The sequence below is a fragment of the Diabrotica undecimpunctata genome, chromosome 5 (genome assembly GCF_040954645.1).
Source record: "Diabrotica undecimpunctata isolate CICGRU chromosome 5, icDiaUnde3, whole genome shotgun sequence".
In the NCBI taxonomy this organism is placed as follows: domain Eukaryota; kingdom Metazoa; phylum Arthropoda; class Insecta; order Coleoptera; family Chrysomelidae; genus Diabrotica; species Diabrotica undecimpunctata.
In genome coordinates this window covers 126,154,890-126,172,958 of record NC_092807.1, presented here as the reverse complement: position 1 = coordinate 126,172,958, position 18,069 = coordinate 126,154,890, and the positions used below count along the sequence as shown (strand labels likewise).

At 33.9% G+C, this 18,069-nt stretch overlaps 1 protein-coding gene across 1 annotated transcript in view; it reads left to right on the top strand.

Annotated features, from left to right (window-relative positions):
- Positions 1–18,069, top strand: part of LOC140441766 (neuroligin-4, X-linked-like) — a 960,081-nt gene that overhangs the window by 161,011 nt on the left and 781,001 nt on the right. Inside the window, exons 3-4 of the mRNA XM_072532673.1 lie at positions 15,649–15,929; positions 17,544–17,808. Of these exons, the coding sequence (XP_072388774.1) occupies positions 15,753–15,929; positions 17,544–17,808 (442 nt within the window). The 5' untranslated portion in view covers positions 15,649–15,752. The remainder of the gene's footprint in view (positions 1–15,648; positions 15,930–17,543; positions 17,809–18,069) is intronic.

Sequence of the window (18,069 nt, the reverse complement as noted above, 5' to 3'; positions counted from 1 at the left end):
ATTTCCAATCTCCGCTAGGAGTAACACAAGAAGAAGAAGAAGAAAAATGTAGGAAACAATGAATTCAAACGTAGGAATACAAGATACACATCGATTAAAATTATAGCGTAATAAACGCCACTGTTAAGCTGTGGAAAAGTGTGCTTAATGAAAGATGGAAAATGCTCATCATTGGCAACGCTGTTACACAAATAAGGGTACTACGACATGAGCTTCAGTCTGGTAGAGGTGTCTTGGTCAGGGTTCGATAGAGCTAGACTACAAGAGATTCGCAAGTGAGGTAAATACAAATAAGAGAAGACACTTTTGGGTACCACCCTATTTTTGAAGGAATAGGCAAACCTAGTAAATATAAAAATGGATAGAAAATTACATAAGAACGATAACATGAAAGATGTAGATTTACAAGAATGGAAAAAAATAAGACACACACAATGCGAGAACGATACAGTTAGTTCCTAGACGAAAACAAAAAGAGTAGGGAAGAGTAATTATATCCCGCTGTAAACACTAAAAATACGACATATATACATAATATATAAAGAATAATTATTGCAATCAAATAACAATTTTTACCTGAAAAAAATAATAATATAAATAATATTTTAAAGGCATAAGTTTTACAACTTATGTAGTTAATAAATTAAAATTAACTGAACGCTGTGCAAAGTTCGTTACATACTTTTGACCAAAAATTAGTTCCATTAACAAAGTTAGAAAAGTTATTATTAAACAAACAACAATGAATATCTGACAATTATCATAATCGAAATACTGCGTATAAATAAAAAAATATGTTTTTAATATTGAAATTTTAAGATATTTAGATTTAAGATATTTGAGAACTCTCAAGAATATCACGCAAAAATATTTCGGAATTTGATTATGTTAATTAATTTATTGTCAAAGAGAAAAATTTACTATTATAAGATGATAAATCACTAAACTGTAGTCAGTAATATCTCTGATCATAAACTTTCGGCTTTTGGTTGATTTGAGAAGAAATGAGAAGAAGATTTATATTTTAAATAAAAAAGGTGATTAATTAACTTAAAAATATTATAAAAAATATTATAAAAAGCTTAGAAATTGTTTATTAGTATCTATATATTCTTTGTATTTATTATTTCTATTTTATTAGAAGTGGATGTTTTAATTGATATTTTGTAAACTTTTCAAAATATTCAATAATGACTGAAAAATTAATCGAGAAACTGATCTATTACTAACTATAACTATAGCTAATCTATAATCCTTTGTGGCCTGAGTAAATTTTTTCTTTTTAATACTAATTTTTTTGGTTGATTTATGAACCGGTACATATACCTAATAAGAGATATTTTTATAGAAACAATTTTTCAGTTTTTTCAAAAACATGTGTTTCCATAAAGTGACCACTAGGAAACTAGACCAAAATCAGAATCAGTTCTTTGGGTGAAATAAAATGAAAAAGACAGAAAAGATTTGATTTCATGTTCAAAGCGTCTATGTATCTGTTGATACGTATTTCAACTTAATAAGTCTAATCAGAACAGTTATTCATAGCCGTTCTTAACGTGAAAAATAATCTTCTCTGTCTTATTAGGAAGCAACAATAAAATGGCTTCGGTATGGACGCAATAGCGACATCTGATAAAAAAATGAATTTGTTTCGAAACTATGTTACCGATCTTTTGGTGAAATTTATAAAAACAATTGTTTTTTTCACTTAAACAGAGTCCAACACGACACGTAGAACAATGCCACCTAGAACGATTTAGTTGCGCACACGTACTGCAATGAGCACAACGAACCTTATTTTCGTGGATTGGAAGATGAGCACATTTATCATATTTTATTTCAGGGGGAACTATAGTCTTAAATTTATTTGGTACACATTGAGAACTCCTTCTGCCCTTTTTATTTGGATCTGGTTGTGCTCCAATTAATCCCAACGGTACAGCCAATTTAAAATCTTTTAGAGAAAAACTTGTTACGTTTTCTGCCTGGTCTCTATATAAAATATAACTATTTACTACAGATATATCCAGAAAAAGCCAAAACAACCTATGCGATCATTTCTTAGACTTGCGATTTATTTTGTATAAAGAAATATACATATCTGACTGGTTGACATAACCCATATGCTTGTTATAGTCTTTGACTATTTGAAGACAAGCAATGTCTTGAGAGGTACCTTTGTTTTTTCTGGAAACAGTTTGGATATCATTTGGGCTGTGGAAGTTACTAAGAAATAGAACTGGCTTAATGTCCATCCACTTTAGATATACTAGACCTTCTTCAGTGATCCTCCATTCTGAAGTTCCTCTTGCCATTTTTGTTTTATTGTTGACTAAATTTGTTGGCTGATTCTTACGTTTCTTTCTCATAGTTCCACATGAGTAAATGCCATCTTTCAAAAGGTCACTGGCTAACTGGATAGAATTAAAAATATTATCAAAATATATTTTATGATGCTTGCCTACAAGTAGACGGGTTAAATCTTTTACTACTCTGGAACCTAAACCTTCTTTGCCAGAGCCAACTTTTGCAGTATAAATCTGGAACTGCGATATTTATTGGCTTGATATATTCACGAAAACCTATTCTCCCTTTATATTTTACCATCGATGTATCGATACTTTGATTTTCACCAGATTTATAGCAGTTTGCAAAAGTATGTGTTAGCCAGTCAATCATTGGTCGTAACTATAGTTTATCATAGCCTTAGTCACCTTTCTAGGGTTGTATAAAATGATCCCTTACTTGAAATTTAGATGACCAATAGTCTTTATAACTAGGCTTCTTCGTAAGTCCCATCATAAAATTTATTCCAAGGAAACACTTCATTTCGGCAACATTCGTGGGAATAATACGTTCACCAAATTGCTGCGTTGCATACAGATTTGTTTGAAAAACCATGGTTTTAATTAATTCATTCGGAAATAGACATAAAAACGTATCTATAAGACTTTCAATTTGCTCAGGTATGCTGGGTCCAAAACTTTCGGTAAATGGTGCAGTTGTAGTAAAAAAATTTGCATTACTCTCCATTTGAATTTTTGATTTGGAGCTGTCTCAATGTTAGCAGCCTCGTCATTCTCACTGTCGCTATTATTGGATATGACTTGCAACTCGTCATCCTCAAACTCATCTAATTCATCCTCAGATGGAGCCCCTAAAGTGACAGACTCTAAATCTGATCGTATTTCGTCAATCAAAGCATATGCCTCGTCTGATGCCAACTTACTAATGTCCATGACCAATACCTGAAGTAAAACTAAAACAGAGATGTAGTCAAACAGAAATAACAAAAAAACTTACCGAATAAATTGCTGATTTCAAACAAAATATATTGTTTGTCATTCTTCACTTCACAACACTCGTGACTTATACAAAACAACTGTCGATTAGTGTGTCTGAACAATAAAATATTACGGCGGCAAGATTTGTATGAAGTGAGGATATACACAGAAATGCACTCCGACAGTGTGGTTTCAAGCAATGACTTCTAGGCCGTTAACAAAAATTATTTTATTTGTTGTATCTTCATGGAAGCACTAGGTCCCAAAGGGATAACTAAACTATTAATTTATTCTCTGAAGTACTTTGTTTACATATTTGTATACTAAAATAAGAAACGTGATTCCTGAAGATTTTTTATCAACATTGCTACTGCTACTGCAACAATGTTGAGAATAATAAACTATTATTATGCACTATCACAATATAATATTACAGTTACTATAAAAGTGTTAAAACTAAAAAATATTCTAAAAATAACAAACGTAAACAATCACACATGATTTGACATAACGATCATAACAATATGGCCGAAGTGAGGTCGTTTTTAGTCACGTGATGCCCTTCCCATAGATTCGATGCTGTTGCCCTATCTTTGAAAACTGGCATTCAGTTTGGTAATCCTTCTGTCCCTTGTTAGTCATACTATGGCGCCATCTGTTAGATATATAGCAATTTATAATGCGAGAAAAATTGATTTTGAGGTCCTTTCATACAATTTTTTAAAAATTATCTTTTACAGAAACCTTATCCTTATAATAACAAACGCAAAAAAAAAGAATTTACTAATTTGAAGCAGTCGTTCTAAAGTGATGCCACATTTCGACAATTTATTTTTACTAATATAGGTTTAATATTATTGTTTCTGTACTAATGGCTATAGTTGTCTGCGGAACTGCTGAAATATGAAGGCGCAAGGATAGTATCCTTTATATGAATGTTGTTCAATAAAATCGAAGCAGAAGAGAAGATTCCCGATGAGTGAAATTTATCATACATATCCTCCATTTTTAAAAAAGGTGACAAAAGGTCACCAAATAACGATCAGTGTAATGCCTTCAATAGCAAGAATCTTTTCATCAATAATAAAAGAAAAACTAGAACAACACATGGACCATTATAGCGAAGAACAAGCCGGATTCCGAAAAGCCATATCATGTTTAGATAATACTGTATAAAGAAACACAAGTGCAAATAAAGTTAGGTAATGAAATAACAAAAACAATCACCGCAACAAAAGGCCTCAAACAGGGATGTGGTCTCTCTCCTACACTTTTAAACATATGTATATATATATATATATATATATATATATATATATATATATATATATATATATATATATATATATATATATAGATCAGGAGGCTTTGAAAAGATGGTATAGAACATGCGGAACAATGGGCATACCAGTACAAGAGAATATATTACATTCACTACTTTTCGTAGATGATCAAGTCATTTTTGCACAAGACAGGGAGGATATGGAATATATAATAAGGAAATTAAAGGAAGAATATGAAGTTTGAAGACTCAAGACAAATATGTGCAAGACCGAATACTTACGTATTGGACCCGAGGTTGCAGATTTAAACTTAAGTTTAGAAGAAAAGACTATTAAGAGTTGTAAGGCTTTTAAGTATTTAGGGTCAATGATTAGCCGAGGTGGTACTTGTATGAAAGATATAGAAATGAAAATAGCACGGGGAAAACAAGCCACAAGAGCACTTGATGGATTGATATGGAACAACACTCTAACCAAAGAAAACAAAAAGAGGATCTTTCAAAGCATAGTGATGAATATTACGTTATATGGAGCGGAAGTATGGCCAATGGCAACAACAATACGCAATAAAATAAGAACAGTTAAACTGGACTTTATGAGAAGATGTCTACAAATCACAAGAGCGGATAGAATAAGAACGGAGAAAATATGGAATAGAATGGAAGTAAAATGCTCAATTACAAAAAAGTTGGAAAACAGAGCCCTGCAGTGAAGAATGCCAGAGCATAAGTGGCCGAAAAGAATATTAAACTGGAACCCGCCGGGAAGAAGACGGAGAGGAAGACCTGCTACAAGACGGAAAACATACGTCAGAAATGCTATGATAGATAGATACCTCAGAGAAAGTGACTGGGAGAGTAGAGTGCTGTGGAGGACGAAAACGGCGAACTCATAAAGGGAAAAGCCGAAGAAGAAGAAGAAGAAGCGAAGATTGTAAAATGGGGATTATGAACAGAATTGAATAAATCAGATTTTTTCCGAACATATTTTTAACGATGATATTAATTATTGTGTGGTAGCTAATATAAAAAAAAATATTTGTTAGCTTATAATTGTAATAAAACAATAATTACTTTTTGATAGATAAATCACGTCCTACTCAACTTAGCAAATTACAAATCCGTCACCTATTTTAATTGGACGTCGAAATTTTTTTTAAATAATTGGAACTTTTACATTCGCACATAATTCGAAGTGATTGATTGCATAATAATTGCCACAGAAAAAATGATGTTTTTGGGAATTTTGGATATGAAAGAGCTAACGATGGTGCAATCGTTATGAAATTTTCATTATATGGAGATTAAACGTTTATTGTTTCTGCTTTTGAAATTAGGATCGTTGGTCAAATAGTTGGCCTTTATTTCAGTTACATATTTTGGAAATATTGTTCTATTTTAGAGCTGTAAAGTAATTTTTTAGTTACCTAATAACTAAAATTATAAAAAGCACGTGGTGTTCGTGTGTATTAAGGTATAAAAAAATTGCTTATTACAAGCTTAAATTTTTATTTTAAGAAGATCTTTTCGGAATTAAATCATTCCATCATCAGTTAACTAAAAGAGAGAGTAAAAATACCAATATTAAAAAACACAAGTTAAAATTTAAATATATAGAAATAACACGTTGGTTTTTTACTACTTACATAAAAAGTTGTTAAAAAACATTGTATGGCCACTTAAACATCCGTATTAAAATATAATCCTCATGGTTTTATCAAGGTAAATGCAATAGACTTAACTTATTGATTATTAAAAACTGAAGATGGGGGCATCTTACATGACCCCCTGTAGCTGGTGAAGTTTTTTCGACTTACATTACCTCTGATCTGTTCTGGAGTCTTGGGCTAACTGATATAAAGATGGTATGAAAAATCAGTTAGTACCCATCAATGTCAAGTGGAATGATGTAGTAGGAGCAAAAGTCATTGTACTTAAGTTTGTGAATAGGCAGTTTTTAGTGAAGAATTGTGTTTTGTGTGTAGTAAAATCAATAGCAATTTTTGGTATTTTAAAGAGGTAGTAGAATGTAAAACAATGAGTGACTGTGATGTAAAATAAATTTGGTATACCAGGGTAAGGCAAAATTTAAGTTAGGTAGTTGAAATTAATAAATCATTTTAAAGGCGGTAAAAAGAATGTTATTACCTAATTGTTTCCTTGTATGAAGTAGGTATAGATAAAAGTTGGTTTGAAATTTGTGGAAGATGAATCGAGGAAAAAGAAATAAAAGAAAAAGAAAGAAAAGGAAATAGGAGATGAATGTAAAGATGTAAGCTGGGGATACTGAAACTGATTGTGATAAGAGATTGATAGATGTAGCGTGAGTATTTATAAGAAAACCTGTGTGATTAGTCAGATGGTAGTTATTGGAGAGGATGGGAAATGGAATATTGGAAAAGGGATGTTAGTGTATTAATGGTGACAAGAATAGAGTTAAGTATGGCGGATTATATAAGGTGATATTAAGCTATGGGAAAATAGAAAGAAATGTAGAAGTAAGTAAAACTGGATGTGTAGTTAACAGAAAGAAAGTTAGATCAGGAAAATAATTGTCGATGAAGTGGAACAAAGTCTCTGTTGATGCTGGTGTGGCGATTAACACAATTGGGACTGTTTTTCTTTTCCTTGACTATTTCCAAATCCTCAAAAAGGTCAAGTTTGAGATAATCTCTACCTCGGATGTTATGAAGAAGAGAAATATCATGTGGTACCTTGATTGTGTGATTGTGATATTTGAGATGATGGGAGAAAGAAGAAGTGTTATCTAACTTAGAATGTTCTATGGCCCTGGTTACTAGAGATCTACAAGTTCTACCAATATAAGTGGCATCACAGTCAGAACATTGAAGTTTATAAATCCCACTGCGTTTGCTGAAGTCAATAGAGTTCTTACTATTGCATAATGATCTACTCAATTTATTGTTAACTTTAAAGGAAATCTTAATATTTTCAACAGAATTCAGGATAGTGTTTTTGATTGATTCGGAAAGTGTTGGACAGTGAAATGGTAATGAGAAGTAAGATGGGGAATCTGAAGTAATGTTATGGTAAGCTGATTGTTGAAGCAATTTACGTTTCTTTTTATAAATGAGTTTATGGATGATATCTGGGTTGTAGCCATTATTGAAAGCAATCTGTTTGATTATGTTTAGATCTTGGATGTAGTTAGTGTTGGATAATGGAATGGTTTCTAATAAATGAAACTCTTGAATGCAGATAATTTGTGTGAAATGGGATGGTTAGAATTGAAATGTATGACATGATCTGTTTGTGTGGGTTTTCTGTAGATGCTATAATCAAAGACATTATTAATTCTATTGATGGAAAGGTCTAAAAAATTGATGGAGAAGTTAGATTCTAATTCCATAGTGAATTTGATATTGGGGTGAATATTATTGAATATTGAATATTATTAAACACTATGACGATAAATCAACAATAAACTGCTTCTAAACTAATACTATGTGTGCATGTGTTGGGGTGTGTGTACATTCCCAGGTGTATATTGCCCTCACACATCCCGGTGTATTTTTCATTTATTATTGAAGGTTCTACACTTATAACACTTATAAGTTTATTTACAGTCTTCATTTGTACAACATACCTAATTTATTTACACTAATAATTATATAATTTATCTACGTGCGTTACATTTTAAACACTCGACGCGATGATCAAAAACTAACTAACTATTTACAACAAAATTCGTGTTTATATTTAAAATACAGTTATTCTCGAAGTGGCATCCACCATCCAGAACTCCTCCGATCGTCCTGAAGCCAAACAGGCATTTTACGGTAGGGGACATTTCTGCCGGCAGGTATATGATCTGGAAAATACTTGAATGAAAAAGGATATTAGTAATAAATATGTTTACAGTTCTGAGCCATACGATGCGTTATCATCTATCGTAACATTGCCCCCTCTTAGAAGATGGTTCCTCTTGGAACCTTGTCGGTACTGGAACTGGAACGGTATGCTAGTATCAGCAACTGGGCCCTCTTTTACAACTTCCAGTTGTATAAAAATGACAACGGACGGTTTTCTCCCGCACCAGTAGCTATGCAGTTTGCAACAGAATAACACCTGGACTTCGGTGTCTTTAAAGATCTCCTCCACCATACTTTGGATAACCCTCCAATCTAATTGGCGGTACTCTAACTTTGGCATGACTAACTTTTGCACGTCGGACTCTAGTACGTGCCCTTTCAATTGAAGTAATGCTTCCCATACACCTCGGTAGGTAGGTTGGTCACGGGCAGTGTCTTTGGTTACCAGGTAGAAAAGGTAAAGTGATGCATCTTGGCATTGAAGTTCTGCAACTCGACCGAACTTCCTTCAAAATACGGACGTCAACCCTGGTGCGTCTTTGATACTGGCCGGGATCGTAATGACCAGCGAGTAGTCATTGGAAAGCGCGAGTAGATCTTGTTTTTCTTCAGTGGTAACACCATACCTAGCTTTACCGGTACCCCCATAGGCACCCATGAATTCCTCTAACGTGAGGTCAGACACATCTTGGACTTGGTTTACTTCCACTTCTTCATCTACGTCGTGGTCACCTTAGAAAGACGCCAGCCGGTTATGGTGTACTATCATTGGCTTTCCCCACGGAATCTTGCTTATTCGGTAGATGACATCGTTGATCTTCTCCATAATGAGGTATGGACCTTCCCAAAACTGCTGCAATTTGGGAAAACAACATTTTCGCTTCTTGGTATTATAGAGCCAGACTTTGTCGTTCTTCTTAAAGCAACCCTTTTCGGCTTGTGTCTCGTACCGTTTCTTCATTCGGTCGCTAGCGATATGAAGGTGGGAACGGACCAACTCATATACATCATCCATTCTTCTTCGTAATTCGATCACATAATCTTCACCTGCTACATCTTCTCCAGGTCGACACCCAAACTCTAGATCACAAGGTAGTTACATTTCGCGCCCGAATAGGAATCTGGCTGGTGTCTGGCCTGTTGATTCGTTAACCTCAGATCTGTAGGCCATTGTGAAGAACGTAATATATTGGTCCCAGTCTCGCTGATAATCGGAAACCATCTTTGTCAAATACTTGCCAACTGTCCTATTCATTCGTTGTACCATACCATTCGATTGCCGATTATACGCGGTAGTTCTTGTTTTCTTCATGCCTAGTCTATCACATATTCCTTTCCTTGGAATGGATCGCTTTCGAAGTTCCTGCTCTGGTCACTATGGATCTCCAAAGGCACCCCAAATCGGCTGATATATTCTTGATTCAACTTATCTGCAACGGCCTTCTGATCTGGAAGTGCATAAATCTCGACCCACTTAGTGAAGTAATCCATTACTACCAACATGTACTTGCCTCCATTTTCACTTTCTGGAAGTGGCCCAGCGATGTCCAAAGCTATTCTTTTAAACGGGCTTCCAACATTATATTGTCTCATAGGAGCTCTCCTTTTTCGGTAAGGCCCATTACTCGTAGCACAAATAGTACATTTCTTACACCAGTCTTTTACGTCGTCGGAAATTTTCATCCAATAAAACCGTTCCCGAATTCGCTGAAGGGTTTTCTTTACACAAAAATGCCCTTCTGATGGACTGTCGTGTAACTGACGGAGTACTTCGGCTATTCTGCTCTTTGGGATCACCAACTGTCTTCTCTTCTCTAAACCGTCATCATTTTCCAGGACTCGTTTGAGCAAGTTATCTTCCATGATAAATGAGTCCCACTGGACCCAATACGTCTCAACTACTGAGCATAGGTTTGATATTATTTGCCAAGGTAATCGACGGTTCTCCTCTTTCCATTTTCTAATTTGACCATCGTTGTTCTTAGCATTGCTGCTTCCTTGGATTCCGTTTTGTTGCAGTGGGAACACTCTGCTGGGCATGGCCTTCTGAAAAGAGAATCAGCGTTTCTGTGGCTAACTTCAGCCCGGTGCTCAATCTTGAAATCGTATTCTTGGAGTCGTTCGATCCATCTGGCTATCTGACCCTCTGGATTCTTAAACTGCATCAACCACTTAAGAGTGGCATGGTCGGTTTGGATTGGAAACTTCCTTCCGTAGAGGTATTGATAAAAGTGCTCTACTGATTTTACTACTGTTAGAAGTTCTCTTCTCGTGACGCAATAATTCCGCTCAGGTTTTGAGAGAACTTTACTAAAATATCCGAGGACTCGTTCCTATCCTCGTTGAATCTAAGAGAGCACTCCTCCAATTCTCACATTACTTGCATCTAAGATGAACTCTCCTTCTGGCAGTGGATACCCTAAAGTTGGTGCTGTGATTAAATGCTTTTTTAAGGTCTCAAAGGCATTTTGGCAGTCTCTATCCCAGCGATAGTTTCTTGCTTCCTCTGTAAGTCGAGTTAATGGCTTAGCGATATCTGCAAACTTCTTAATAAACCTCCGGTAGTAAGTACATAGTCCAAGAACACTTCTCACTTGATGTTTGTCTGTTGGTACTGGCCATTCCTTAATGGAATCGATTTTTTCCTTATCCACGGCCACTCCTTCTTTACTGAACATATGACCCAGATAATTGACTTTACCTTAAAATAGCTGGCAATTCTTGGGGTTTAACATCAATTGAGCAGCTTTAAGTCGTTTTAATCGTAAGTTTTAATCATTAAGGCTAAGCATTACCAGTATCAATTTTATACTTTACAACGGTAGTTCTTCCCGTCTTTCCTCCTTTTGGTACGAAAATATCACGATACTGCAAAAAATTCCCTTAAGTTCCTTTTCTCCATCTGATTTAGAGACTGTCCAGCAACTGCAAACATTTGGTCAAATTTGTCGTTGGAATTATCAGATGTTGTCGCCTGACGGATTATGGATGTCACAGGTACACAAGTTCCTACTTGTGTTTCTTTCTTGATGGTCACTGGGTAGTCATTGACGTTGATAATTCTCACAGGAATTTCTTTAACCAGAGTCACCAATTCCTTTCCAATCGTGATTCCACGGCTAACCTCGTCGTGATGGTTCCAAGGCTCCATCATAACAGGTGTCCCTTCATCCACAATTCCCTGTAGCCGCACTACTATGATCGTTTCGCTTCTCGCAGGTACGACTGTATCTTCTTTAATGGCTCCTTGCACAGTGTTGTCATCATATGAATGAAGAAATACCTCCTCGTTGCCAACTTTGATTACCTTATTCTTAAAATCCAATTGGAATTCATGCATATTGCCTGCCGTTAGTTGAGATGTTTTCGCCAGTACTAGGTTGGTCATATATTGTGTTTTGGAGAAATTAATTTTAAGTGCAACTCATGTACACGAGCTCTAAAGGTCTTGAAGAAGCACGCAGGCATGATCTACCCGGTCTGCAATAAGGACTATACAAATCTCAAGTTGTTCAGAAATTCTCCATTTATGGTGACTCCAATATTCTCCCAATTATTGTTTCTCATAGCACTCCAGAACAACACATATATATATATATATATATATATATATATATATATATATATATATATATATATATATATATATATATATATATATAAAGGGCAACGCCTAGTGCGTCTACTCGAACTATAAATTGCGCATTTTCTATCGTGTCCCCTTTGGTTTCATTATAAAATACAATAATGTTAGGTTTTTTTATCTTCGGTGCTTATTTTTATCTATAAATATGTATATTACGTATAACTAAATGATTTATGATCAAAGTCAATTTAAAAAAAAAATTATATTTAAAAAGTTATTCAAAAGTAAGTAAAAATCATCTACCGTTTTAAGAATTACTTATATTGTAATAGCCAATTTAAAAAAAAATTCTTAAAATAGTTATCGAACTAAAACTTTCTACTAGCTTTCAATAATTCATTTTTAATTTTTTTAACTACTATTTAATGTTTGTTATAAAAGTGAATTGTCCAAAAACTCATTAAATTTTAATTTTCATTTTAATAAAAACAGTTCATATCCCCAGTGATTTCCTTCTAATTTGAAAGCAATAAATTCACTGCTCTGCAATAATTGAGTTTGTAACTATCTGCAGAATTACATCCCCCAAACTTATAACGAAATTAAAATGGATTTATTACCATTTGCACTATCAATATTCAGCGGAGGGCATTACATGAATGTGGACCATACCCGCAGTAGACAATGTTTTTTATTATCAAGTTATATTGGAAAAGTTTTTAAATGAAGACTATTTGAAAGTACAGTCAGAAAATTATAATTAGTTATAGTGAATTTTGCGTGTGCAGTGTAAATATATAATAAATTGATATATTGCTTTCTATTAAGTTAAAGTATTGAAGCAGGTTATAATCAAATTTCATATTTTGCATTAAAATTATTCCGCATTAATCAGCAACACATAGATGCTCACAGTTCAGATTAATTAGCCTAATGAGCCATTTTCTGAAAATTTTACTCAAAATTGTACATCAACGAATATACAGAGAATGCAAAAGAAACCTGAGCGACAATCAATTTGGATTTCGTATGGGGCTTGGTACAAGGGAGGCATTATTTGGCCTCCAGATATTACTACAAAAATGCCGAGATCAGCGAAAAGACGTGTTTCTCTGTTTTATCGACTACAAAAAAGCGTTTGATCGAGTAAAACACACAGAACTCATAGAAACCCTAACACAACATGGTATAGACCATAACACTGTAGCACTTATTAAAAAACTATATTGGGATCAAATGGCGTCGATCAAAATAAACAATCGTCTGACAGCAGAATTGCCAATAAAAAGAGGAGTTCTGGAGATGGAGGAGGAGAGGAGGCTGTGTACTTTCTCCACTGATATTCAATATATATTCCGAAAAGTTCTTTCAAAATGCCCTCGAATATATTGAAAAAGGAATAAAAATCAACGGAGAATACGTAAACAACTTAAGATACGCAGACGACACCGTCATTATTGCGGACAGTGCTGAATGTCATAATCAGACAGGGAAATAGCTTGGGACTAAATATAAACACAAATTAAACAAAAGTAATGGCTGTTACACGTGCACCAAATGTCTACATTAATATTTGTATCTATAATAAACATATAGAACCAGTACAAAGATTACAGTATTTTGTTTGCTGGATAACAAACGATTTTGACCAGGAGGTCGAAATACGTGCTCATGTAGAATATGCTAGGTCCGCAGTTCAACGAATGAAAAAATTCCTAATAAACTCTATGTTATCGTTGGATATCCGATACCAATTTGTAAAAACGTTTATTTATTCCATATTGCTATACGGAGTGGAAACATGGACTCTCGGAATTACAAGTATGAGGCGTACAGAAGCCTTTGAGATGCGGGTTTTTCGAAAGATGCTGAAGATCTCTTGGACAGAGCACGTGACCAACAACGAGGTGCTAAGAAGAATGGGTACTGAAAGAGAACTCCTAAATATTGTAAAAAACAGAAAAACGAGTTACCTAGCACATATTTACAGAGGAGAAAAATACAACTCTCTACAACTTATAATGAAAGGGAAAGTGGAAGGTAGAAGAGGTCCAGGAAGAAGAAAATGCTCCTGGTTGAAAAATGTAAGAGACAGGACAGGCATGGACACACATTCGATACTAAGAACAGCTCAAGATAGAGAGCAATTTGCTGTAGTTATAGCCAACCTTCAGTAATGAAGAAGGCACCTTAAGAAGAAGAAAAAGAAGAAGAAATCAGTAAAGTTTACAATTAGTACGAAATATACAAAATAATATAAAAAACTAACGAAATTATTAAATTTTAATAGATTATGTATAGTGATTATAGTTTTTAAGATGAGATAGATAACAATAAATATTTAATAATAAATAAATAAACTACCAGGTTTTCTATGAACGAGACTATGTGACCTGGTATGCTGGAGTATCTCACAAAAAAATGTTCGTACGGATCTAAACGTGGCTAGCAATACTGTTTGATGTTATCGATAAAGTTCTTTAACTTTACACGTAAGTGTAACGAGTGTAAAATGTTTATAAATAAGCCAACGTAGTTGTCAACTTCACCTGCACATGGTGCATCTTGTTGGATAACAAGGGAGGCTCTGGCGACCGATTTATTGCCTGTATAAGCGATCCACACTGGTAGAGGAGCTAGCAAGTTGTCTTGGAGTTCAGAAATTGCCCCCGAAAACAAAAAAACTAAGTCAACCTCATTAAGATGTCAAAGACAAGTAGGAAACCACCGCATTAAAGATTCATACAGTATGATCTACCACATTGTATGATAAAGGATGGTATCCAAAGATTTACTGATCATGAGGATCGGAGACCAAGATCCGGTACGAAAGGAGACCGAGCTTTTTAGGTCGTCAACCAGCCAAAGTGCCGACAAAAGGTAATCAACTAAAGATAAAAAACAGGTACAAAAAATATTATAGGTATCTCGAAGACCAATGCCGTCATGATATTTGTGTTCAAAGTCCCCAAAACACTCCGAGTAACGAGTTTATACTTATTCAAAGAATTTCAAGTAAGAACAAAAATTAAAAACCTTATCTACTCTTTAGCCAAGAATACCTACCAAAAGATAATAAATAAAGTCAAGAAAGCCGCTTATGAAGCTTACAACTTCTGACTGAAACAAGTCCGCAATTCACGAATACCATTACAAAAACATATTAAGTCAAATACGATAAAGAAGATAAAATAACATTACAGGATGTCGAAGATGCAACACGAAATCTAAAAAAAATCAAAAAGTATGTGGATCACAAGGTACTTATACCGAACGAATTACTAATCACAACCCACAAGTATTGCGGAAGTTACTAGCGTATGTTTCCACCTTATTCTATTAAGGACATGACCTACCACACTAACTACTTAAGTAATTTGTAGTTAGACTATTTTGTCTGTATGTTGAATAACTTTAACAGTTTATATAACATTGAAAAGACTACAAATTGTCTTGTAAGTATAGTAATCTATTTTAGGCGTTTACTTATAAACTTCTTTACTATGTTTTTAGTGAACCTTTAGTGAAAAAAACGTGTTTAATAAACCAATGAAGTAGTTGACTTGTCTTTTTTTTTGGCAACATAAATGACCGATTGAACCTCTACATTATATAAAGATTGATAATCATATTAATGTCTAACTTATATATTTTTTGTTTCAGACCATCCTAATATAATACGACTTTAAGTCTTAGACTTAGGAATGTTTTAAAAAGTCAAGTAGAAGCAAAGTAATGCCCAACCATCCGTCGTCTCTCATCAGATCATGCTTTCCATATGCCTCGCCAGGCATAGATCCATTCAATTTTGTTTAGTAATTTTACTGCTAGTGTTACCTGTTGATTGTGGTCCCCGGTATAGTTCGAGAATAGTCGAAATCCAAACTGGTGCAATTAGGGGGATAATTTTGGAATTGAATTCACGACATCTCGAGCCGGTTGAGGTAAGCACTTTTATTGCATTTTTATTTATTATTTTTTATTTAAAAATACTTTTGCTTTTAGTTTTATAGCACCAAATTAAAGGCAATATTAAATTATTTATATTATTATCAGTTATTTAAAGTAAAGTAAAGTTATTAACGTAAACTTCTTCGTATCGTACTTTTACTTTAACCTTATACTATTTTTTGCTATCTTCATATTTTTCACCTAAGACACTAAGCATAAATTCCGCACTTTATGTTCTAATTTTCGGGGTGTAAAGTCGTACTTTTTCGTCCGGTATAAAAAAGATGTATGTTTTCACATTTCAAAAGTTAAAAATCAACTATAGACCTGATGGTACGTGGATGAATGTGCACTGGTGTTTACTCTTATTAAAAATTACTTAAAAGCTATTATACTCAGCATAAAACACACTCAGGACAGTACAGAGGCGCTATATTTGCAATAAAAAGGGGAGTATCAATCTAAAATCCAATTAAGTCTGCAGCCCCCATTCCTTGATTGGCGGTACACATCGCTCATGTCTATGGATGTATCCAATACATACAAATATTTATCTTTTAACAATAGGTGCGCAAGGTGTCCCCACCCTCTTTTACAATTAGGTAATTAATGTAATAGATATAATAAAATTATTTCAATTTAAACATTTTTTTCCTTGTAATTATTCTGTGAAATATAACAATTCCATTGTATTTACTAAAACACAACTTAATTTCAGTTATTTTATATTCATAAAAGGGACTCACGATGCGATTTTTCTTAGCCATGTACTCACTACTCTAATCAGAGTCAATTTTTTAAAACAGTTAAAATTTATAATTTTTGTTATAAAGTATTTTCATATTTTTAATAATTAAACATTTAAAAAATAAATATTATTTAGCAAATAAGTAACGTTTCAGAATGTTTTTAATTAGGGCAATTAAGAAAACAAAGTAGTCTTTAGGTAAAAAGGAGGCTGGTAAAAATATAGTAAAATCTAGCAGAGCACTTTTGTATTTCCAACAAGATTTCGCATTTAGTTATGGTGAATGAGTAGCTTGTTGAATTTTTCCCATTAACTGTAGCTTTTAGAGGGTCAAATTCAGTAAGAGGGGGGATAAAATTCAGTAAAAACCTGGCAAGCAATTTATACTTTCAGTTACAAGAAGAGTACAGTAAAATTGCAAAAATAAATTTTTTATCACCTTAAATATTAACCCAACAGAATTATTGACTTCTCATAAGGAGTAGTTGAGAAGTGTATAATTACTAGCGTGGTATAAATTTATAAAAACCTAGCAGAGCACTGTGGCATAAATATTATTTTTGGAATTCTACTAGTTTTAACCATACACCAGCAAAATCACTTCCCTTATAGGTGGTTTGGTGGTGAAAAATTTATAGGGTGGTATCTATAGACTTTATACGACTAGCAGGGCAAGGCTCAGGTAAATTTGATGAAATATTCAAATTTTACGAATTATTAAAAAAATGCAAAAAATACATTACAATGCAAGTTGCATATTATCCGCCCTTTATTCATAAAAAGCGGATAATATGCAACTATATTATGCAATAATAGGCGAATTTATTCAATCAATAAAAATTTTAATTTTTGTTGACAGGTGTTTCGTGGTGTTCCGTATGCTGCACCACCGGTCGGTCCTCTACGATTTAGACCTCCACAGCCTCCGTTATCGTGGCCGGGAACGAGGCTAGCAGACACTTTCGGGGCCGTTTGTCCCCAGAAGTACCCAGATGTTAGTAATCGTACGGCAGCCTTACAATTTATGCCCAAAGGACGTTACCAATACCTTAAAAAGTTAGTGCCACTATTAGTGAATCAATCTGAAGACTGTCTGTTTTTAAATATCTACGTTCCAGGTAGTGGTAAGTACCTTTTTTTGCAGGCTAGTAAAAGCAATATCTAATATCTATATTAATATTAATATCTATATATCGACGATGATATTTTTTAGTGTTAAAACAAACTCACTTAACGTGAGAAGTGCGAAACAGTAATTTTTAAAATAGCAATTGTCTAGGTAACTGCATTCTTCAAAGTAATTATTTATCTCTCCCACTTCTGAAACCAGCTCTTGGTTGTAAAGCTCTGATAATTTTTTTTTTCTGTTGTTGATGATCTTTGTA